This window comes from Calonectris borealis, chromosome 2 (genome assembly GCF_964195595.1).
Source record: "Calonectris borealis chromosome 2, bCalBor7.hap1.2, whole genome shotgun sequence".
In the NCBI taxonomy this organism is placed as follows: domain Eukaryota; kingdom Metazoa; phylum Chordata; class Aves; order Procellariiformes; family Procellariidae; genus Calonectris; species Calonectris borealis.
The window spans coordinates 109,044,959-109,069,708 of NC_134313.1; the positions used below are offsets into that span (position 1 = coordinate 109,044,959).

At 41.5% G+C, this 24,750-nt stretch overlaps 1 protein-coding gene across 11 annotated transcripts in view; it reads right to left on the reverse strand.

The window, feature by feature from the left end:
• Positions 1 to 8,684: 8,684 nt before the first annotated feature.
• Positions 8,685 to 24,750, reverse strand: part of RAMP3 (receptor activity modifying protein 3) — a 49,152-nt gene continuing 33,086 nt past the window's right edge. For 4 of the 11 annotated variants that reach the window (XM_075142923.1, XM_075142921.1, XM_075142922.1 and 1 more), the window contains one exon: positions 8,685 to 10,073. In XM_075142923.1, coding sequence (XP_074999024.1) covers positions 9,818 to 10,073 — 256 coding nt within the window. In that variant the 3' untranslated portion in view covers positions 8,685 to 9,817. Of the gene's footprint in view, positions 10,074 to 14,905; positions 15,182 to 15,318; positions 15,401 to 15,743; positions 15,844 to 24,750 lie in introns of all 11 variants that reach the window. The other 7 variants (XR_012672551.1, XR_012672555.1, XR_012672553.1 and 4 more) reach the window with 3 other exon arrangements.

The window sequence follows — 24,750 nt, forward strand, 5'->3', positions numbered from 1 at the left end:
TACAGCATAAATTGACAGTACTGCATGTTACAAACACTGTATCTTTCAGTCTTATAATGTGCCAAATTCACTGTATGTGGCCAGAGCCATTTTCCTTCACTTTTTGCAGTTAAATCAAAATTATTCAACCCCATTTCATAATTATTTCAGATTATATACAACATACAGATGGAGAGGATCCAGTGATCAATCACCACAGTTCAAGTACTAAAATTACGCTTATTGGTTTGACTTTCTTATACACATTTCAGGAAAAGAAATTTTATACAGTATATTTATCAGAGTATTTTGTGTTAAGTATTATAGGTTTAGTTATTAGAAAGGTGTTTTTAAACTTGGACTGCCAGTTCTGCTACTCTGCTAAAGAAAGTACTCCTAAAATATGGTAGTTTTGCTAGCAAAATCAAATTGCTGAAAGACAGAAAAAAATGGGGAGTCTGCAAATGTTCTGCCAACAAGATAGTCAAACACTGGTGTTTCTCCAAAGGTTTTAAAAAGTAGTTTTAATGCCCAGATGAATTCCTAAAAAGGGTAAAATTTGCTGGCAGAGCTTTTCACTTTAAAATAATCTGGGACAAATTAGGCAGTCCAAAAGAACTCGGATTCACTCACTGCTGACAGGAAAATTCATTGCAACCACCTCATAAATATTATACTCTAAGCAAATATCCCTCCTTAGAGACTCAACCTCACAGGAATCCACTTATTCAAAACCCCAGCAAAGCTACATAGGTCTCTAAGATGCTGATCCTATAAAATTTCTATAAATGGTGACCTCACTTATTAAAATTTATCCTTAGAAATTATTCTCTTTGTCAAAACCCAGCAAACTCGAGTCTTCCCAAGTGAGGCTTTTAAGTCTGCAGACTGACTCCAGATAGCCCCAAGCTGAACAAAGCACTCCTATTGCAGTGCCCCATTAGGACTAATAAGATTTCCTTTAAAATTTGACCCAGCTGTTCCTTCAGTTCTGCTGGCTCAGAGACCGTGACCCTGCCACAGCTGGGTCAGCTGAAGATGTCTCCAACATCTTCATCTAGAAATGTCCCAAAAGACTAACCAGCAAACAACAGTGTCATCTCACAATTCACTAAACAGAAAGCAAGGCACCTACATTTCCAAAGTTGATGGGGTTAGTAACTTCAAGCCTTTGAAAAAGTACACATGCTTGACCTTAAAGTAATGTACTTTTATACAAAAGTCTACATTGCAGAGTAAACTAAAGCAATAATAAATAAATAATTTATTTAAATAAGTAAATAAAATTCTTGATACTTCATAGAATATTTTGGCATTTTTATTTCTCTTTCTTCTTCACCTTTCTTCATTCAGGTTAAAATTCATGAGAGTGGTGAAGATCCACTTAAAAATCAGTGTGTAACTTCGCATGCATCATTTTATTTAGAAGTGAATATTTAGTTTATTTAAATTCCTACAGCTCACTCAAATCCAAGCTTCTTTCTAGTCATTTGGAATAGGAATGATTTAATGTGACATTGCCTTCAAAACTGGTTCTTATTCAAGTTCCTAACAAAACCACTTGTTTGTTCAATTCTGATAAAGTATGTATCTTTGCTTTTACAGCAGTTGACCAAATATAAAACACCTAACAGCCCTCTCCAGCTCTATCTGACAAGATCTGTAGGTAATGGTGTTGTAGGAGTCTGGTCAGACACAGGCATGCTTCAAGACTTGGATCAGTTGGTCTCCCCCCAGTATTTCGGTTCCAACGATGCTTGGCTCTGTGTTCTTGCTAGTGGCTGAAACATGCTGAAATGGCATACGTGCCTCCAACGGCTCATCCTGCAGATAAACTGGTGGGATTTCCTCTTTGCAGTGACAAGCACACACATAACCCTGACTGTTTTGTACAGTGTGTTTGTGCATCAAATATTGTGTAGATATACCTTTCGCACGCAATCATATGCACACAGTTGCAGAGAGGAGTCTCCATAAGGTATACACAAACTATTAGCCCAGCTGGAAAATAGCAGCACATCCCCTTGCAGCTATGTTACAGTCCTGTTAATGGGAAGAGAGAAATAAGGTAGTCTCTTACATACATGATGGAGATAGCTAGGCTTTCTTCAGTTGTTTTTGAACGACTAAGCTGAGGTGCTTGTTTGAGGTGAATGTATCAATTAAATGTATCATAACTTCCTAGGATTTAAAGTGAAGTTGTGCCAGTGGAATTACCTGTGTGTTCCCACTCACTGTCTGTATATACACATATGCAGTCCCTTGGTGTGCTCTCCAAGAATAGTTTAATTGGCTTCCAAGCCAGTCAACATATTTCAGTTTTAAGCAGCTATGTGCTAAAAAGCTTCCACTCTTGTCATTCTGCATCTTTAATGCTACTGAAACTGTCAGAAGAAAATTGCATTCTCCTGCTGCTCAGAGCAGCAGGAGAATGAAGATGACAAAAGACCCGTGCTAATGTTAATCATAGAGGGGAAATACAACGGCATTTTTCAAATATATAGGGCTGTGCTTTAACAGGCATAGACTCTTTATTTCTCCCTTCTAGTCCATTTATTGTTTAAAAAGAATAACTGTAAAGCAAAGAAAAATAACAACAAAGAAAAACAATTAGCCAAATGGACTGAATCCTGAAAATTCTCCCTGCATGTATTTCCCATTGATTTTTTAATTGCTGTTGTTTTGAATTGTTAGATTGTTGTAAATATGTTCTACGTACTCAGTATTATTTAAGTTCTGCCAACTTGTGATCATTCACGTTTTTATCCTCGTAACACCCTTCTGAGATTATTCCCTTTTCAGACAGGGCACTGAAGAACAGAGGACTAGGGTGCTTGGGAGCATGATTAACGCCCTCTATAATTTAGATGTCTACTTTGTAGCTGAGGCTACAGTGAGACTGTCACTAGGATCCATTTGATGGTTCCTGACCAACAATCTGACCAAAAACAGGTGTGACGAAAATGAGATTAGGGAGCCTGCTCTCATGTAGATACCTACCCTCTAGATATAAAAACTTACAAAGAAAAAAATATCCTACCCTGAAGGATTCAGACAGAATTCGGATATCTCTGAATGGCAAATCTTAAGGAGTAATTCCAGCTACACTGCTGTAACGTGCCTGGCAGTCTTGTCTGTATACACATACTCTCAACATCAGCAGTCAGGTCATTGCATTAGTAAGGCTCTGCATAAGGCAACAGAGCAAGGCACATCTCTCAAAGCCAAGTACAGTATCACATTAATGTACAGCCCCATTAATGTGGCTCCAGACACTTTAGATCAGAGTTAGCTTTCACAGTGACCTCTAAGCAGATTGATGCCTGTATGCTGCCTGCGACCACCCGAGATCCAGAAACATGGCATTTTCCCGCCTCCATTCCCTGAGTGTCTTGGCCCAGTTGGTGTTGACGGAACATGCCCATTATAAACCATTACTATTTGTCTCCTTTCCAAAAGTTCTGCTGAGAGTTTACCTAAAGCCAAAGTAGTAGCCTCGGTGCTCCAGAGCCTCTAGTACGCTCTAGCTCTCAGTACCTCAGATTTCCTATTACGCAGAAAATCTGCTTTTCTTATCAAATTCACAGAGCTATTTTGGGATCTCAGCTCATTCTTGCAAAGTTCTGTTAGACTGGCAGAAACTCAGATTCTTTAACAAAAATTAAACAGCTTGTGCTATGTCCAGAAGTACTTCTCAGTATTAAGGTAACATTGCATGCTCTTGGGTATTTCTGTCCAAGCACCGACAGAGCTTCATTCTTCTTGTATTCAGAACCAATGGTAGTCATTAATTGCCCTTATCTTCCCAATACACACGAGGTAAAAAACCGCAACGTTTTGTTTTCCCTTTGGAGCTCAGACACTGCAAATTCAGGTCAAGATCTTTCACTCCCTGGGAATGAAGTCCCCTCATGCCTTTGATGATTACAGTTTAAGCAAAACAGTGTCCAGCATTGCAGCATTACCTAAACAGTGTCTTGCTGCCTCACAAAATTCACACTTTGCTTCAGGTTCCAAAAGATCCAAACAAAGTATTGGAGCAGGTAGACACCTGCCGCCAGGATCCACAAATGACATTTAGATAGGCAGAGACACCACCTCCCCCAGCCAAAGAAGGGGATGATCCTAGGCCTCATTCCCCAAGGTAGCAAATGACGATCTGTCAGGCAAAGGGGTCCTCAGCCACAACTGACCTGCAGAAGTTACTAAGCCAGGCCAGCCTGACGCTTCACAACTCAAAAAACTCTCCAAAGGATAAGTAAGGCCTATTTTCAAATCTCCACTTAGCTTCACCAGGATTGCAGATTCAATCCCGGGTTCAATAAAGCATTGCAGGATTTTGCACCTGGGATGGAGTAACGCCAGGCACAAGTATAAACCGGGAGAGGAGTGGTTGGAGAGCAGCCCTGTAGAAAGGGATTTGGTGGTGATGGTTGAGAGCAGGTTCAACATGAGTCAGCAGTGTGGCCTGGCAACCAAGAAGGGAAATCTCATCCCAGGGTGCATTAAACACAGCATAAGCAGGCAGTCAAAAGAGGTGATTATCCCACTGACTATCCAAATGATAATTCCTCTGACTATCCCACTGATTATTCTGCCCTTTCCTTTCCTCTATGGAAAAGGCCTCCACAAGGCAAATGCATGCTGAAGTAACACATCCTGAAAAAATTCACTATAGCTGTACTAATTGCATTCCCATACTATGGGGGATCACAGTACGGGAATGCAATCCCAGAAAATGGGCCATACTATTTTCCAAAGCAGGACACAGGTCGATGACAAGCACACTTCTTGCCTTCCAAAACTTGCTGCGCCGCTGCGCTTCTTGGCCGGTGATGCACGAAAAGCGCTTTCGTGCCTGCCCAGCGCTTCTACTGCAGGCAGGGAGAGCTGCAAAGCGGCAGCTCGGGACGGTGCAGCAAGCCTGCAGCCCTTCCAAGCGCAGGCTGTTTTGCACAAGCGAGAAGCCCTGGGGAAACGGAGCCAAGGGAAGAGCAGAGCTCGCAAGAGAGCCCGAGAGAGCCAGGGCACGAGCGGTGCCTTGGAGGTGCAAGAGCAGCGGGCAAGAAGGGAGCCGAAAGGGCCCAGAGGAGCCCTGGCAAGGGGCTGTGCTCAATGCTACGGAGGACAAGAAGCAACCCGCGGGGGCCACCGTGGGGGCCCACCCCGGGAGTCTAGAAAGCTTCCTCCCCCCGGATGCGGGGCACGAGGGCCATCTTCGTGGAGCACGAGCAGCAGGCACCTAGCCCAAATGGCCCAAAGGAGCCCTGGCAAGGGGCCGTGCTCAGTGCTGCAGAGGCAGGCAAAAACCCCCCGGGGACACTTGCTAGCCCACCGTGGGGGAAAAAAAGCCTTGCTCCCCCCAGCTGCAGGGCACGAGAGGCCATCTTCGTGGTGCATGAGCAGCAGGCAGTAACCTAGCCAAAAGGGAGCAGAGGAGCCCTGACAAGTGGTCATGCTCAATGCTGCAGAGGAAGGCAAAAAACCCCCGGGGACCTGTGCCAATCTGCCCCGGGGGAAAATTCCTTCCTGACCCCAGCGCTGGCGATCGGCTACTCCCTGAGCATGTGAGCAAGACCCGCTTCCTCCTCCCACAGGCTGGTCACGCCTCCCTCCCAGGAGATGCCCAAGCCCTATTCTCCCTCAACCTGGAGCCACCTCAGGGGCTTGCGAGAGGGGCGATATGCCCCGGCCGGATGGGCCTTGGGGGCAAGAATCCTTCCCGTGCCTGGTAGGACACCAGTGGCTGCTCCGAAGCACTGGGACCCCTTGCAACATCTCTGCATTCCATTTCTTACGGCTGCTGCCCCTGGCTGCGCAGGGGATGACGACGGCGAGCTCTGCAGTGCTCCTCAAGAAGGCGTTCCCTTGGTCTTGCCGCGGCTATCCAGCTGAAAAGGCTATCCGAACCTGAGATGAGCTTTGAAGGTGGCGCTGCCGGGAGCTGGCCTTGCAGCGGAGAACCTCCAGCAGCCTCGTCCAGCCTTCGGTCTTCTTCCCTCAGACCCCTCCAAGTAATTCCACGGGCTCCTCAAGGATTTCCTCTGGGATGTCTTCGGGCTGCCCCCGGGCCATCTCTGGCAGCAGGACATGGGAGGATGCTCCCTTTTATCCTGGCCCAGGGCACTGTGACTGCTGCGTTGCCCCTCGTCCAGCCTTCGGTCTTCTTCTTCCCTCAGACCCCTCCAAGTAATTCCACTGCCTCCGCAAGGACTTCTTCTCGGATGTCTTCGGGCTGCCCCCAGGCCATCTCTGGCAGCAGGACACGGGAGGATGCTCCCTTTTATCCTGGCCCGGGGCACTGTGACTGCTGCGTTGCCGGGCGGTGGCACTGTGACACGGGGGTGACGGGGCCCCCCATGCGCAGCCCCGCCCGCCACAGCCCCCCTCGCCGCCCCTCCGCCCGGCATCCTTCGGAGGAAGGCCTTTGGGGTGCTGGCCCCGAGGCAGTCCCTGTGCCCAGGAGGCCGAGGGGGCTGTCCCTGTGTGCCCTTGGTGGCCGTGCACTGGGCACAGCTGCTGGGTGTCCCTCTAACGTAAGCTGTACGTTCAGACTATGTAAAGAAGGGCATTTATACCATTTACATTCCTTTGGATGTGGGGATGCGAGAGGTGGGAGAAAGATGTTTGCTTCCCTCTGCACGAACTTTGCAGAGATGTAGAGATCATGTAGGATTTCCTTACCAATCCGCCAAGGGACATTTGCTACTTCCCTGCTTATGGTGAGGTCGTCCTCTTGGAAAGAAGTCCTGAATGGTTTTGTGTGCTTGACCACTTTTTTCCTCGTGCTTCAGTAGCTCTTTTCCTCCTTTGGCCTTCATCCTTTCTTGAAACTGATGGCAGCCCTCACAGCCTTTGTCTTGCTCCTGCTAGTCACTGTCATCTTCTGTCAACTCTTTGCTCAATCTCTTATACCCCATGGAAATACACCCTTTCCCAGTTGTTCCTGTATGCAAAAAATCCCACAGCTCATAAGGATTAAAGCATTTCCTGCTAGCTGCTTAGCAAGCCTGTCACTTCCCTGCTGGCCTAAGCATTGCTTCGATCAACCACTGTTCCAATTCTAAGAAGGATATTGAACCAGTTATTTTCTTTCTGTTTGCATCTCTGCCTATTTTCCCCTGGGATTCTGTTGTAACATAGAATTAATGCGCATTTACAAAACGAGCAGATTCTTGGTCCCAGATGTGATTTTCATGGCAATCGAAACAGGCTTCGGGGGAAAGGTAGCAAGCTCCATGCAGTAGAAAATAACTACTAACTCTCACTAACACGTAGGACAGGTTATGTCAAAAGATCCAACAGCTACCATTCTGGTTCCCTATTAATGTACACAGCAAAGAACTGGACAGTATGGTTGCTTTTTTTCCTCAGAACACTTTAAACGTTTCTCCAGATTTAATCACCGAGACTGCATTAAATTAGCAGTGTCATTTCCCACACACTGTTTCAACTTCTCTTGCCCTTCTATCAAGTATATTAAAAAAATAGTGGAAGGTCACACTTTGGATGGGGAAGACACTCAAAAAAGATTAAATTTTTACATCCAAAGCACAGAGCAGTGACAGAATCCTTCCCCCTCCCCCACAGCACATAAAGGAAAATCCATTATCTTTTATTCTTTGAACCTTACATTTCTTAGACTCTTTGAAAAGTTCACACTAGATTTTATTTTCAAATTAAACAGAATACGTTTAAACACGGCATTTGTTTAAAGAGCACAGTACACATATAGTAGTATGATGTCATCAGGGTGACAGTTTCTTCTCCATTTAGTACCCAGGCCAATCTGTTTTATATTGAGTTAACCTGGCTCATATATCTCAGATGACCTGTTGATCAAGTGAACAGTTTCAAATGAGCCAGAACTGGTTAAGAATTTGCACCAAAAACATGGCAATCAGATTGAAATGAACACGTTTTTTAAAAAGTCAAAATTTTTCCTATGTGGTTTCCAAACTAAAGTTTTGAAACTTGCTTTGTAGCTTGCTGAAATATAAAATAAAATGAGGATTAAAATGAAACTCCATGCAGAAAATAAAATTATTTGGTTTTGGCCACACAAAATGCTTAACCAATCAATCTTTTGGATCAAATGAATAGGTTGGTTTTTTTACTTCACTACTAGTTTTGGTGGACCAAAATATTTTAAGGCAGAAAATAATAGTTAAGAAGAAAACTAAGCCAAAATCTTTAGTACATATGTCATTCTTCTTTTACAAAGAGCAATTTTCTGCTAGCATCTAGAGAATGAAAAAGTATCTTTGGAAAAACACACAGGAAACACCTCAGAAAATTAATCATTCTAACACTAGGGTAATGAAAAAACAAGCCGATGCCTTCAACGCTTGTGAAAGGATGTGAAAACAAACCGGTACAGCTATAGGTCGTCTTTATCTATCTACATATAAACAACTCTAGCAAAGGGGGCACTGTAATTTGATTCAAGCCTGGAAACGCTTCTCATACACAGAGACCTAAAACTCAAACACTGGGCCGGAATCTTAAAGGAGAAAATCTAACTAGCAGAGATATGAAACACCATTACTTGGCCATTCAACCTGTATTTTATTTGTGTGTATAAGGTATGGAAAAATGAAGAGTCACTTGTAACAGGTATTTCTCACTTATAATAGAAGAGCATTCAACTGAAAGGCATTTTGTGAAATGACAGAAAAGAAAGATTTACAACAGAAACATGGAAGTTGTTTTATTTTGGGCATATGATCTTTATTTAAACTGTTACACAGGAATAGCTTTATAGAATAAGATTTCTGAGCAGAATTTTTTCTCTTTCCTCCTATGTCTGTTCCAAGCTTTGATGTTCATACTTTAGTTCCCTCACTCTTCACGGGATGAAGAATTATTTATGTACAAAATTATACTCTGAAAGGCACCTCAATCAACATGACACCTTTACATTTATTGTAGGATATCACTTGCACAAATTGAAGTGAGAGCAGGGAGTATACAGTGAACACAAGTCGTCAAGAATAATAATTATAAAAGAGGAAAAGTAAAGAGTCTGGCATATGAAAGTTTCTTCATTACTCCTTAGTATATTTATAATCAACCAATTTCCTCTCGCATTTTCCAGCTCTGTAAAATAAGACCTGTATATCTTCCCAGAGTTTGTTTGTTAGCCATATAATTCCAAGTAGCCATGCTTAAAGGCATTTTATAAACTATTTTATAACGTGGCATGATAATTTCCCTGTGGGGATAGTCACTGGACACATAAATTGTTCCTTTGCCAGGACTTCCACTTCTTGATAACGATGTTTTTGACTAGCTTCCAGGAAAAGCTCCCACTTGGTTACATCCACGCTCAGTTCCTTTGCCAGTGATCTTCTATCCAAGTCACAAGGTTTGCAGATGAAAACCTAAGTGTCCTGCACAAAAACTGAAGACATATAATCTCCCCCGCAGTCAATGTTACACCCTGCGTACATATACTTACATACAGTTTTGCAAAACTTAGTTTACCAACCAGCTCTACCCATGGGAAAGTAACTTCACCCCTTTTGCAGTTAAGGGGTCCATTTCCCTGGGGACTCTCCTGTTTCTGGGAGCTGCCTGTGAATTCCATGATGATGAGGCCCAATGGAAGTAGAGAGCTTTGCACCAGCAACACCAATGTCCAAGCTCAGAAGCAGTGACTTTTGGCGGCGGCAGCAGCAGGCAGCTCTTTGTTCAAGGAGCATTGTCTCTGTCTCAGTATCTCACAGGTTCCATTTCAGCAGATCTGAAATCTTTATGTCGAGTTTCTCTCTTCATCCTCCTCTCTTAGTGTTTTTGGAAAAGGGAAATGGAGAAAAAGAAAGCCCAGAGGAACAACTTACACCAGGATATCACTTCTCTTGCTGCACCATACTACCAGTGTTATCATGGCACATGTCAACATGACTGGGATCAAGATCAGAGTTGTGAGAATTTCATCTGGTGGATCTTCCCAGTGAACCTTTTCTGAAGTACAGTTTGAAAAGAATTGTTTATGAATTCCAGTGATAAAACCCTCTGCGAGGGGGTTTGGCCAAAAGCAACTCGCGTTGTTGGCTTCACGTTCTGTGCACTGGGTAAAGTTGTCATAATACCTAGGAGAAGAAGAAAATGAAGAGAAGTTTAAATAGAACACATATGCATATGACACTTAGAGAAAGCTACATAGGGTGCCATATCAATCTGTAAGAGTGGGTCTATCATGTAGATACTCTGCTGAAGGACCTTTAATGGAAGCTGTAGGTACCAAGTACTACACAGTGAGCCAGAAGGAGAACTGACTCACACGTACTCATACAACGAGATTTCATGTGAAATCCTAAGATCCTGGACGGACAGTGATCAAAACCCTGTTATTTGGGTGCTGTTACTACAGCCAGGGCCTCCGAATGACACTTAAGTAGAATCAGAACCCCCTCACTACAGACATCCACAGCATCTTTAAAAAACATACACACAAATCTGCCAAGAACAGGACATTTTGAGCAAAATATGGATAATTCATGCCTCATCTGTCATTGGACATGATGTTGTGGTGAAAATGATGATGTGATGCTAGGACCAAGCCACAACATGCAGTACTGTGTAACAATTTCAGTTCTGTTGTACCCTCAGGAAGTAAGAAGATAATGGGAAAATAAACACAAAGAAAGTTAGCTTTTGACAACCTTTACCTTTTTCCCAACTCCAGCAAATGCCCATCGGGGGAAAAAAAAAAAAATCATTCCTAATTACACATGTTCGCAATGCTCATGAAAGATTGGGAACCCCTCATAATGCCTAACACTTGATTTTGACACAGCATGTGCTGAAATTTACCTGTCCAGGGATAACTTATGAGAATTGGCTACCCCTCAGGAAAAAAAAGGAAACAATAAGCCTAAATGAGTAATCGGATGGGTTTTGAGGTGTTATCATAAGCCAAAGAAATTCAGGAAGCAAATGGAGTTTGGGGACGGAGATCGGAAATTAAGAAGACGAAGAGCGTCTGGTCAGTACATGAATAGGGCAAGAAATAAGGAAGCTGAGTTATTGTCTGTTGCCTTTTAAAATATTTCTTTCAGTCCTGCGTGACTCAATAAACTCACTTCAAAGGGAAGTTAAAAATAGAAAGGAGAGAGCAAGAAACCACACGACACCTCAAGGGATAGCATCCTGCACTATTATCTGAAGGCCCTACCCTCCCTTTCAGTACATATAAATACAGTAACTCCTGATGAATGACTCGTTCTGACATTAAGTACCACAGGGGACTAATGCTGACTCAGTCCTTTGCTGTGAAGTAGTGGAGAGACATTCAGTGTTTGGGTCAAGACTGAAGTCCACTGTCTATTGCCTGTCTGTCAGCGGAAATGTCTGCCTGGCCATGCTACAAGCACATAGGTTGAGAATACAGGCTGCAGAGCAACTACGTTCTCAGGGCTGTGTTCACAGAAGAAGAAGCAGCCTCACAGAAAGGTCCTTCTGCAACCTCCTCACAGTTCTCGTTCTCAGGGAGTTTGAGCTGATGCCACTTTATTCATAAGCAAATACACTGGATGATCTGACAAATCCACACCCAAATGTTCTGGCACGCAGATGCATATATGCACAATGTACGTATATTTTAAGCAAAGCAACTAGAAAGGAAGCTTTTGTGACAATGTCAGGAGCCACAGGGAAACAACAGGAAATAAGCTAAAAATAAAATACAAATATTAGCTGTTCGGTTTTTTAAGAGTGTCATTCTTCCGGTAGTGTCATGCGACCCGGTAGCATCCATTACTTATGTCCTTGGACTAAATTAGAAGCTGAAGACATCTAGCTGAATATGGGAGAGACAGTCCCGGAGGACCTGAAGAATAATACATCTAAAGGCATGCCTACAAGGTTCGACAGACTGCAATGCAGAGACAGCGGAGCTAGCTTTCAGTTGCCTGGACAGGTCAGTGCTCTGTCTAGCACAGACATCAGGCAGGGCTCCAGAGAGCGTCGGGCTCTGCTCCAGCCCTGCTCTGGGCCATGCTCTGGTGAGCAAGCCTATCCCAACCATGGCTGCTTCAGCTCCCTGTTGCCACAGCCACCTCAGTTTGCCCATCTGTTCATGCAGAATAACAAAACCAATGACAAATCCTGCTGACCTGAGCAGACTTCATATAAAAGTACCCTAAACATAAAGATTTAATGATAAAAAAACTTACTTTCTTCTTTTTTTTCTAGGTGTAAAATCCTATAGAATGTTTACTGTTCTTCCAAGAATTCTGTAGATTTTTTTCATAAATGTTAGATGGTGTAAACAAAAACATTTTCCACTGATTTTGCATTTCAAGTACAACACAGCTAGAAAAATCCGGTTAAATGTTGCCAAAAGGCCAGCTAAAAATAATTAGGGAGTTATATTGTATTTGAAAGACTGAATCCCTAAGAGGCAAAATAGAATAAAAATGTTATCTTAATAGTTTGAATTCCTTACAATTCTCCCTTAATGCCCTCTCTCTCTCAAAAAAAAAAGCTACCTGCACTATAACTGTTTTTTCACACAATTGTGAGAATGTAGATAAGAAAAAATCTCAACTATTTGAGAATGACATGTCTGCCAGTAAAGCTCAATTCACTTAAATATTTATGTAATTTAGTAATTTAGAGCTTATTCAGTGCAACAGAAAGTTCACGTTAAAAAAAAATCCTCTGCATGGTACTGTCTAACAGCTGCCTCAGATGAGAGCAACTGAATCCTCATTACTACAGCATGGGCGTTTTGTCGTTGATCAATTGGTTTTAAAGTTGTTGGGCTTTTTTAAGAGGAAAGTAGGGGATAATAGATATTTAATTCCAATTTGATTCTCCTATGCTTAATTCTCTTATGCCTTATGTAATTCTCTTTATTCAAATGGTAAAGGATAGAGTAGGAAACCTTTTCATTCTGTATAATAAAATGCCTATCACAAAGACGCACTGGCCTCTGACTGGAGGTACTTCAACACAAATGCATAAAAATTGCACACTTTGTGAAAGGAAAGAACAAGAAATGACATTTTCTACTTATTCCCAGAACAGGTAATTGGAGAGCAGTACAGTAGCACAAGCTTCTTCACCTCTCAGATTATAAGGAGGTGTGGGAAGGTTATTATTCTCTGTGCTGAGTCACATTTTCATCTCTTTCAGGCTAGCTACAAGGACCCTAGTTATTTAACACCCAGAAAAGGTATTTTTACTGGGAGCCAGGTCACAAGCTTTGTGATCAGTGGGCTGAAAAATTAACGTAACTGTGAGTTTCAACTCAGTTCAGTAGGCCAGTACCAAAAACCAAAAACTAAGCATGGTCTGAGCACCAAAATTCATATAAAGATGTGCTTTCCCCCGATATGCTCAGGAGAATCATTTTAAGTTTTATTGAGGAACCAACTACTTGGTCATACTGCCTGTTACTGAAAATACTTTCAGAGAACATGAAAAATACTTAATTCCTCTTTGGAGCAATCTCTGAGCTGTAATGCATTTGCCTTGAAAGACAATTTTCAATATTCTAGAACAATACTTCATTTTCAGAGCACAAACACTTTTTCTCCTGTACTTTATGTGCCCACTAAAACAGATAATAACAATCATGTGGTTAGTTTTTGTAATAATGGTGGAAAATTTTATTTTGTGAATTATTTTACCCGTGAGAAAACCTATTTATAGATATTTACCTATAACCAAGAACCTGGACAGTTATTATCAGGAATGCTAGCGCACACATTTGCCTTAATGGGACAGTGTTTCACGGAGTGCCCACTCAAACTATTTAAATAGACAGCTGGATGTATTATATCTCACTCATCTCAGGGTACCCAGTTGCGTACCATAAGGGCACTGCTCAGTCTAAGTGGGGGCTTGAATCTCATCCACAGTTTCCCACATCCCCACGGAGGAATGTGGTAAATTCTTGCTCTTTCTTCCTCAACATCCCTACACAGAAAAACTGCAGAGATGATTGGTTTACAAACACACAAAAAATACAACTCCCTCCTCCAAATTTTCATGAGACCAAGAAAACAAATAGATTGTTTCATTAGGAGTTTCAACAAATAAGCACTTTCCAAAGAATAATTGTTCTTTCAAAAAATCCCAAACAATTCTCAAAAAGCAGAGTACCATATATCATGTTACTGAAGACAAGCTTTTGAAGGCATTCGCTGGCTGCAGCCAGTAGACCCACCGGCAGTTCCAGTAAGAGAATTTTGCGACCTCTCCAGCATTCATGGATAGACCACCCCAGAGACACTCTGCACACATGCAGTCAGGGATGTTTTGCCATTGCTTAATGAGATGGGTCAGGAATTAAAAAACAAAATGATCACCTCACTTTCACTATCCCACGTTACATAAATCAGCTTCACGATTAGTGATATAATTATGGAAGGGTACAGCAAGGTATGTACATTATGAGTTAATTTTTGTTATTTTGAGTCCACTAAGTATTCAGAAAACATGGGGAAAATTCTCTCTAGCATAAACTAGTTTTGATGTAAATAGGTAATAGATACTCCAGGGACACTCACTCCTTCTGCTACTCTACAGTCCTGGACAGGAACCTAGAGGCACTGTTCCAGGATAGTACAAGTTATGTGGTGTATTTTAATAAAGATGTTTTAAAACTCTTTTTTTTTCCCCAGATGGTTCAACCAAGAAATTTCTTTATACATAGTCATATATTAAATCAGAGTTCAAAGTGAATGATCATCCTTGTAACCTCCACCCAGTCTGGAATGAGAAATACTGAAATAATAATTATAAATATCATATAATGAGAAAGGCTCTTCTTACAGCATTTCCAGATGAAGTGTAGGCAGGAAGTACCAAACAACCTCACAAAAAAAAAGCCTATTCTTGTGTGATATGCAGCCAGATTTTATAGAATTTAAGGGTGTAACAGTCTGGATGAACTTCAAATAAGGATCCAAACCTTAAGATGATTATCTCCTGAGGTTTCACCATCACGTTAAAAGGAAAGCTTTAGTTTTATAATCAGCTATGAGCCTACAAATACGATGGAATATTTCCGAGCTTTTTTCATTCAACATCTCTCCAAACAGATTTGTGGCTGTATCTCACCATTCCTTTAATCATGTATCTTCTGCCAAGAGGAGTATTCTCACAGACACACTTCTACCTCCCTAATCAGATCAGATCTGCTGTTGTGCATCTCCAGTATAGAATTCATCCAGAAGAAAATAATGCACTACAAAACATAAAGAAGGAAATGAATGTGGGGAGAAAAAAAAGGCAAAAAAAACCTTGCTAGTTTAATGACAACGTAATAAAGTATAGTTTACTCTTATGCCACTAAATAATGGGCATTGTGACAGAGTTACTCACTTGGATTGAAAATAATAAATACATTCTGGTGTCCTTTGAAATAATTACAGATCTCCACCCTTGGCTTCACATCAACAGCTGTCTGGAAAATGAAAAATGGTTCAATAAACCTAACTGAAAACCCGAAAATGCACAACTATTCCTAAATTGTTGTTAATTTCCTAAAGATACAGCAAGAAAATGTAAATATAAAGAGCAACCATAGATGTAAGCAGTAGTTTATATATCTAATATCCATCTCCAATGAGCAACAGAAACTACATTAAGCAAATGTAGAACAAGGAGGGAAAGGTAGCCTGACACCAGGTACTAGTTATAAAGATGAAAAATTTAGTAGCATTGGAATTTTACCAAGCCAGAAGCTTCTACTAGCAAGTGCGCTTTGCCTTCCACCACTCCTGAGCTGTATTTTACTGCTTACTTACTTGTAAACTCAGCTCATTTTGGGGGAACACCTGTTCAGAGGGGAAGCATTCTCTGAAGCCATCACTACGCCATGTTTATAGAAGCCAGTCCCACAACTCCCTTGAATTAGACAAAAATCAAAAGAGTAAGCAAAGGTTTAGGCAAATCCTAATCTCACAAAAACTTAAGCATATGTATCCAACTTCTTATATGCACCGCATCTCCTAAGTAGCCATTGCCATCAGTGATGATGTGTGGAACAAGATGTACTTAATATACTGAAGAGTCTGCACTGGGTCTCAGATGCTGTCAGTTACCTCATGAATTCCCACCTCTCCAGCCGAGAGAGAAACAGCGATACAGGGAATGCACTGCGGAGGGCACAGGAAAATGCAGGATGCAAGAGCAGCACGTGGAACTGCATCCTGCAATCCAAACGCTGAAACGCTCTGCAAATGTCTGGCTTGCAAAGGTTCATTCATGTACTGTATCTTCCAGATAAGAGTTTATTTTGCTCCGTAGAGATGATTACAGCATTGCAGTGTCACTCTGCTCTATGCAGAGATCTATGCAGTGATCTGGCTCAAGAGCTGTGGCTTTAATATAGGTTGTCTAAACCATTATTTACTATGCTATTGCATGAACAACGAATTATGTCAGAATACATTACTTAATCATGAACTCATCAGGGACAAAGACTAAAATGAAGAAGGCTGAACTTCTCCAAAGAAATCCTTCTTGAGCTGGCTTTCAGAGTAGCAGTGAAGAAATACGTGCTATTTTAGTGGTGAACATGAATTCTCCTGGAGGTTGCCAAGTTGTGTCACCAGTTTGACACAACAGATATTAAGCTGCGAACACACACATCGGACACTTTGCATTTCTGGCTTAAAATTGTACATTTCTTTATTGTAAAAATAGGGTCACCTGTGACTCACTGCTTTTAAATCATCACTGCTCAGTTTCTAAAGTTGACTTGAATTACAACTTTGATGATAGAGCAGCTGATAGATTCCACAATTACAACCGCAGCTCAATTCTGCCTAAGCTCCTGAGACATAGCAACGTTGCTTGTTAACAAGTTCCTTGGTAAAACAGATGTCCCCAGGTTTGCAGCAGCAACCCCGCTATCTCAATTCAGAATGAGCTTAACATGTAACAGTGCAAACAGGACTGAGGATTCGGTACTATTTTAGGAAGTCTGATGCCTGCTCTCTGCCCTGGTCCAACACCAGCAGCTATTGTAGTAACACTGACATTTGATGGAAAACAGAGAGAATGGCAAGGGGGAAAGAAGGGCCATTTGTTATTCACTGAAAGCTGAAAGAAAGCAGAGTAATTTTTAAAACAGACTTCAGTGCTGTGAGCTAAAAAAGACACCTCCAATTCCCAAACCTTGAGAAGAACGCTTAACCACAAAATGGTATTTGGAAAGAGAATGAGATTGCATGTGGAGGAGAAAGAGGATTAATTAAAAATGTACCTTTTTACTGTATTGTTCCTTTCATTTTAGAAAACTATGATATTACAGCTAATGAAGATAACAGTAATTCCGATGTATTTTCTCACTTTTCCTCTTTTTTCTGTCTTGTGTGAAGGATTGTTGGGGACATATTTGTTTGTTTAATATTTTGTGCTTAATTTTATTTTATGAGCAGAGCTTAAGTGTGTAGTGTGGGTCTGGTGGGACACGAGCCCTTATGAGATCTACAGCAATTGTTTAGAGACAGATTTTTAAAACTAGTGAAATCCCTAAAGACAGTCACTAAAAGCCCTTGAAATCACGTGTGTTATTTGTAATTTCAGCTACAATCATTCCAAAAGTATTTGGGGATTCAGATCATATAACCAAAAAGCAAGGGCGGTTTAACTTGGCACAGATGACGAGGTTTCTACACTCTGCTGTACTCCTCCTCCTCCAGCACCACGATATGCACTCTTCACAAATTGGTTTCTGAACCATCATGCTGGAGCACGACGCTGGAGCACCACAAGGAACTGTGGCGGTTTGTCATGCAGATGCTCATGAAGAAGAGGTGTTGCCAACCCTGTCTGCATGTGTTCATCAGTTAGACATCTCTGTTCCACCTCAAAAAACCACTGTAATAAAAGACAATATGGTCTCTGATGACTACCTTAATAGGGACCATATGTGTCATACACAAACAGCTGGCACACAGCTTAGATGTCCAAGAACTTCCCAAGTATATAACAATAATCCCTGTATTATTTGATTGATTGCCTTGTAAGTGTTAAAATGAAGCCCACAGTAGCTGTACCTGTTTCTCATTCTCAATCCTGTTTGCTGTGCTGCTCAAACTGTAGGTAGCAGGTTAAACAAAGCAAAGAAAGCCTTCCCTTTACAACTTCTGCTATAAAAGAGCCAGACAAATGTGGCATATTTTCCGTATCACTTCACAACATCTGTACTCAAAAACTCGGACAAGTAAGTATCCCTGCAGTCACAGTGAGAGACCAGATCCCACTGAAAAATGAATAAACAAATAAAACCAGCATGGATAACTGTATAGTTTTGGTTTCAAAGACAGAGAGCAGTTACGAAATGCTAGCTAAAATAAAACAATAATTTCTAAACAAGGGATGGTAACACAAAAAAAGTGTGCAAGACTGCTATTTCAGACACTGACTTCTATTAGCAAACATTTTAGTGGTTTGTATCTTTTACTAATGGATACAGGCAAAAAAAAATATTGCTAATAATGCCTACGCGTCATCTAATACCTTTCATTCATTAATCTGCAAAGGAAGCAAACGTCCTCATTGTTTTCTAGATGAGAAAACTGAACCATAATACGGAATCACAATTTGCCCGCAGCAGAGTAGTTCACGGCAGAACTAGGAAGAGCGCGTGGGTCTCCAGGACCAGGACCAGGCTCTAGATACAACCCACACTGCTTACGAGGACTCTGATTCTTATCCTGCAGCTGGGTACTGAAAACCGCGCTCTCCTTGTGAAATCTCCACTGTTTGAGCTACACACACACAGAGAGACGGAGCATGACTACATATGATTTAATTCCTTAGGAAACCAGGCCAGAAAGTGGCCTGTTTTCTTCAGAGAAAGTGGAGCTCCAGAAAAGCTCAGTCTTCGGGGATTACTTGGACAACAGAGCACCAGGTCTGCCAGAACCTGACAGAGGGGAACGGAAGGATGCCCTGAGCTTCCTTCTGCTCCTTCCTCTGCACCTGACTGACACAGTAAAGGAAAATGCTGTCCACACTGAACTCAGGGACCGAAAACAAAGCACAAAGTTACACCTGAGCAATTATCTCAGAATATACACAAAATTGCAACAGTCTGAAGGAGATCTATGAGTGACTGAGACCTGAGCTGCTCATTTGCCAATAAGGAATAAGGAATATGAACGACCACCTTTAATTCAAAGTATAAAAGACACCCTGTACCTCAGTCCTGAGCACATGCAAGAGGCTCTGCTCCCAGAGAGTTCATGCAAGCTTTGATATAAATTCCAGTTTAATTTATGTTACTGAAGACTGCAACACAGTTCCCAGGGTAAGGGGAACTCAGTTACAAACTAATTCTGCATAGTTATACACCTCCTCTCTCCCTTTGTTCCCACAAAAAGCAAACCCCAGCACACAGGCCAGATGAGACTCCTGACATGCTTCAACAGAGCCCCAATAACAGGCTATCAGAAGAGAAAGCTTCCGGAGCATTGCACAGCAAATGAACCACACCACAATACCAGAAATCAGACACAAAACGCAGGTGGGACTCATTACATCTTGCTTTCATCTCCCTTGTTTCATTCCCCTGCAAATGCATGAAGTTTGTATTTTTCACCTGAAGATCAAACCCCGGTCTACATCCAACAAATGGCTTGCCAAATTTAATTCTGCACAGATCCTGCAAAGCTCACTAAAAGAAATTTATGTTACATAGACTTACATATCCTGACAACTTGAAATCATACTTTTCAGACATGCTGCAAGTAAGTCCATAAAGGTGAGGAGGTAAAACAGGTTAAAGAATTCACAATACTTCTGTGACTACTTTAAACTTGTTTTTCACACGTACGGTTTCTCCCTTCCACAGTTTCTCACTAAAATGATGACCTTGTCAAAGATCTTTGTTGTCTAGGAAAATGCACATTTCATAGCAGAACAGAGTAAGTCAGGAAACAAATAATTCCATTTAACAATAGACCAGACGTTTGAGTTCAGCTCAGTCACACAAAAAGAAATCTCAGTGTTCCTTATATACATGGAATGGGAAATGTTCTTAAGAGACCAATAGCATTTATGTGCCCCAAAGAAGCTGATCTTTCAGAATAAGCTCAGGGCACTGATTCCAGTCTTAAATACAGAGAAATGCATGGACACCCGATAATAGTTTACTCCCTAGTGAGAGGCAAATTTTTGCTCCTGGCAACACTGGTGCACCAGGCTTGCTGTGACCTATGGAATCTTGTCACCATCAACTCATCTGTGACCACTCATCACCTCTCCAGGTACTGCAAAAAGGGAACATAGTCCTTGACAGACAAAAAGCAGGTTTTGTACTTGCTTATGGGTAGGTAGATTCTTCTGTACTTTCAAAACGTGTCAGACTTCTCACAAGATCTGTTCTGCAAGCCTGTTTGTCTTAAGATTATATGAAGTACTGTTGTAGTGGGTGTTACCAACTGATACTGTCTTCTACTCTCTCCAAGTGCTATTGGCTTTTTTTTTTCCCACAATGCAGACGCAAGTTTTGCTTTTGGAAAGACATACTGTGCTGCTAGCTTTAAAGTAAGCAAAATGATGCATGGGAGCAGCTTACAAGACAGAAACCTGCATGAGCAGCAGAAGAGTTTGCAGTTTGTCTTGGGGCCTGGTTAGAGTCAACTCTCTTGAATAACTCTCAACAGCAAAACAAATGCATAGAAAATCACAAAGACACCTTCCCTAACATTGCAGTCCCCAGCAAAACTCCTGCCGTTTTGCAAAAAAAAAAGATGTGCTCCTTTCCAAACTCTGCAGCAATGAACTAGCCCCTAATCCTTTAAGAATTAATCCTACTATTGAACCAAACATATTAATCCTACTATTATTAATCTATTTCAAAATGTAGATGAAAATCTAGATGACCATGGACATTAACTGCTTTACTGGCAAACCAATGTGGGAGCGGTCACTGCTAAGCTGCAGCAATGTTCTGCTAAACTTAGGACTAATGAAACGTAGTGTTCCCATAGGAACAGAGTTCCTCCTCCAGCAAAATCACTGAACACACTGAAAAATCCTAACCCTCAAATTCAGCAACAGGAAAAACAAAATTACAACTAAACCACAGACCTAGAATGGAATTCCTCAACAGTAATGTTTTATTGCTATTTAAATTATCACTTCCAGACCCAGATAAAGGAGGTGGTGTTCTAGTGGGAACAGCAGTAAAAAAGCCTCCCTGTAAACAGCCTACATAATGTTGACAAAAAACTCCTACATTCAATACCATAAAGTGGCAAGGGACTGAACTGTATTAATCTGGCCAAGCAGCAAGATAATCATTTCTCACTAATCATTCCCTGGAAAGAACTTAGATAACTCTAACACAGCAACTTTCCCTGTAATTATAATTATAAAACATTAGTCCATAACCTTTATTGCTATGGTAAATGAATCTCAAATAAAAAGATGCTTTTTCAATCTGTATATCAGTAAACCACTAAACCAACACAGTGCAATACAATTATACCATGGCAACTTTCAATTAGCCGGCCTGAATATTAGAAACAGTTTTGCCTTACCTACACCTCAGAACAAGCTCATGTATCTCATTTTTGCAGACAGCTTTGCTCAGCTCCATTCTCCTACGGAGTGGACTGGTATCGTTCCCAATCTACCTGGTTTTAAAGGAAGGCAGTTGAGCTGACATTACATTGCAGCTGGTGCTGGAGCTTTTGCGTGGACACGTCCACCGCAAGACTCCTTTTCTTCTGAAACTCAACAGGGGACACAGGTCCCTACTCAACTCCAAAAGTAGTAATTCATATGAATGAGAAGAAAACTTGTTTGCTCTCATTTGAAGAATGGGGACCTGATTTGCAGAACTATAGCCAATGGTGAACATTACAATTTATTAGTGAACATATTTTTATGTTTCTGCAAAATGAGTCATGTTTTCAGCACTACTTGGAAACGAAGAATAGCAAGACCCACATCATCTAGACAAATGGTAAGTGCACTTGTTGATCAAGTCCTAATCCATTTATATTCAAAGCAATATCACTGGAAGTCTAAGGAATGCCATAGCAACATTTGTACATGATTACTGAGCTTCGTTGTTCCAAGATTTCTATAGCCCCTCCAGCTCCTTTCAAGAAAAACAAAGCTGAATGTAAATGAATCTAACAACCGAGGGAAAGGGGGCTTGACGTGTTCCTTGATATCTTCATGTAAGCAGAGCCAGAGCTAACAAAATTAAAGGACCCTGAACAATGTCCATGAAGGTTAAATTTTGAGTTCTTATTGTTACAAAATAGTTGTTTTCCTTCCTGGAGTATTCTGACTGCACAAAGCACTATCTGTGTATAGAAAACCTCAGTTGTGTCAAGTTTACAAATCGGCTGGTGACACTGCACCCTCAAATACCACCACCCCAATCACAAATGAACTCTTACATTTGTCACTTATTTCCTACTCAGCATTGCTCTTTATCTCCCAGATGAAATGTCGTAACAGGTGGCTGTGGACTTTCCATGCACAAACAGGTATGTGCTTGCAAACATTCAGTAGAGAAAAAAAATACAACTTAACAGCATGCAAAAAGGAGAAATTGTACAAAAGCACAAGATAGCTCAGTGGCTCAGAGAACTTAATTGCATCAAACATCCTAAGTGAGGACAGTTATCTTGATACAAGGGCATTATACTGAACAATTCAATACTGTTCAGCAGTGATTCTTCTTTAAGAAAAACAAACAAAAACACACTTCCCCCCCAAAATCAGCCTAATTAATTCATATTAGAGTATTACTTTGAAGCAGAATGGGTCTGAATGCTAAATTTCATAAAAGCACGAAGTACTTCCAAACCTGTGTGACATAACGTGGTTTTTGAGGAAAAGAAATATTTCATAAGGACAGCTGTCTCAAAAAAAAAAAGTGTTCTAGCTGTATTTTGCTGTCTCTAGAATGGGAAAATTTTATCAGTAGAAAATATCTTCAGTGCATGCAAGCAATAAATTTTCAGTTTAGCAGCAAGGACATTACATAGAATTGTTATTTTATTCGAGGTATCACATCTGCAATTTTGTTAGACACATCTCTAATGAAGGGGAACAGCCAATACATAGAACAAGTTACGGGGAACAGAATTGCTACAGAAGCCTGTTCTTTCACTTAACAGTCTCCAACCACTGAATACTTTTCATGCGAAGCAGGTGACACATTTCTGCTTGGCAAGACCTAAAAGAAAAGCTCTTCCGCCAGCAAACCAAACCTCCTTCAGAGAACTGAAGGGATTGCTGCTAGAAAACAGCTTTTTTGATCACATGATCTACATGACCTGCTTCTAGTTTGTATGGGGATAAAAGACTGCTTCCAGTGATGATTAATGTCCCCCTAAAAATTAAAAAGACAAAATAGGTCCATGTCAGTTGCCATCAGCTCTCCTGTCTTATTTATCAGGGGGGGTACATTTTCTTTAATCTTCCTTTTCTCACCAGCATACCTGTAGCCCTTATTATTCTTCACATCCCTTGCCAAATTCAGCTCCAGCTATGCCTTAGCTTTCCTGATCGCATCCCTACATATGTGGGCAGCATCCCTATGTTCTTCCCAGAATACACGTCCCTGGTTCCACTGCCTGTGCATTTCCTTCTTACACTTTTGTTTGACCAGGAGGTCCTCACTTAGCCATGCTGGTCTCCTGCCTTCCTTGCCTGATTTCTTACACGTAGGAATCGAGAGCTCTTGCGCTCTGAAAAAAACGTCCTTAGAGAGCTGCCAGCTCTGTTCAGCTCCTTTATCCCTGAGGGCAGTTTCCCAGGGGCTCCCATCCACTAATTCCCTAAACAACTGAAAGTTTGTTCTCCTAAAATTCAGGGTCCTGACTCTACACTTCATCTGGCCCATATCCCTCAAGATTGTGAATTCCACCAGGGCATGATCACTGCAGACCAGGCTGCCACCAATCTTGACTTCTAAATGAACATTTCCCAGTCTGCTTCCAAAGGCCTTGTGAGCAGTGGTACAATCAGAGCAGCTACAGAGATGGCAGCAGGGGCAACACTCTTTGTTAAGCAAAAAGCAAGGGATGCAATCCTCTCTTCAGAGAAAACAGAGTAAATCAAGAGTTGCTTTAGAAAGGCACTCAAGCTACTGCCTGTTTCAGCAGCCTCCTAAGTATTTACATCTCCTCAAAAGCTGAGGCGTTGCATCCATTTTAGGTTCTTTTTCTTTCAAAGTTGAATAGACCCTCAAGATAACACTGTATTTCAGACCCTCACATGCACACCTGCAATGCTGACATGCAAATAATATAAAAATAAGTAACAGAATCTTTACAGAACCACATAGATGTTTTAATATGGCTGTTTATCTTCCCCTTTCTAGTTGGCTTTCCAAGACCCATGAAATGCCGAGTGGCTACATCAGTGTGTCTAGTCCCTTAATCCTGCGCTTTAACATCTGCACTTTGGACAGAGTTTCCAAACAACTCTGTCAAGAATTAAGGCCTGTGTTTCCAGCGCTCATCAAACGTCTTGTCCACTACTCTTAGTGTCTTATGTTCCTGTTGTCTGGTGCAAGCTTGGCAACACTTTCCATGTAACACAGCGACTTCTAAAGCTGTGTCTGTTGAGCTGCTGTCCAGTGCACTCAAAGAGGCAAGAAGGTCTTCTGCTCTGAGGCCACACAAATGGGTATTGAGACTAAAACAGAGACCTAACCCTCAACTATAATAGTTGTTCCTGTACTCAAGAAGAAACAGTGGAAGCAGAGGTCAACTCGGTTAGCAAGAGGAGAAGCAGCTCCTCCTAAGAGGGGGAGAGAGGAAGAATCAG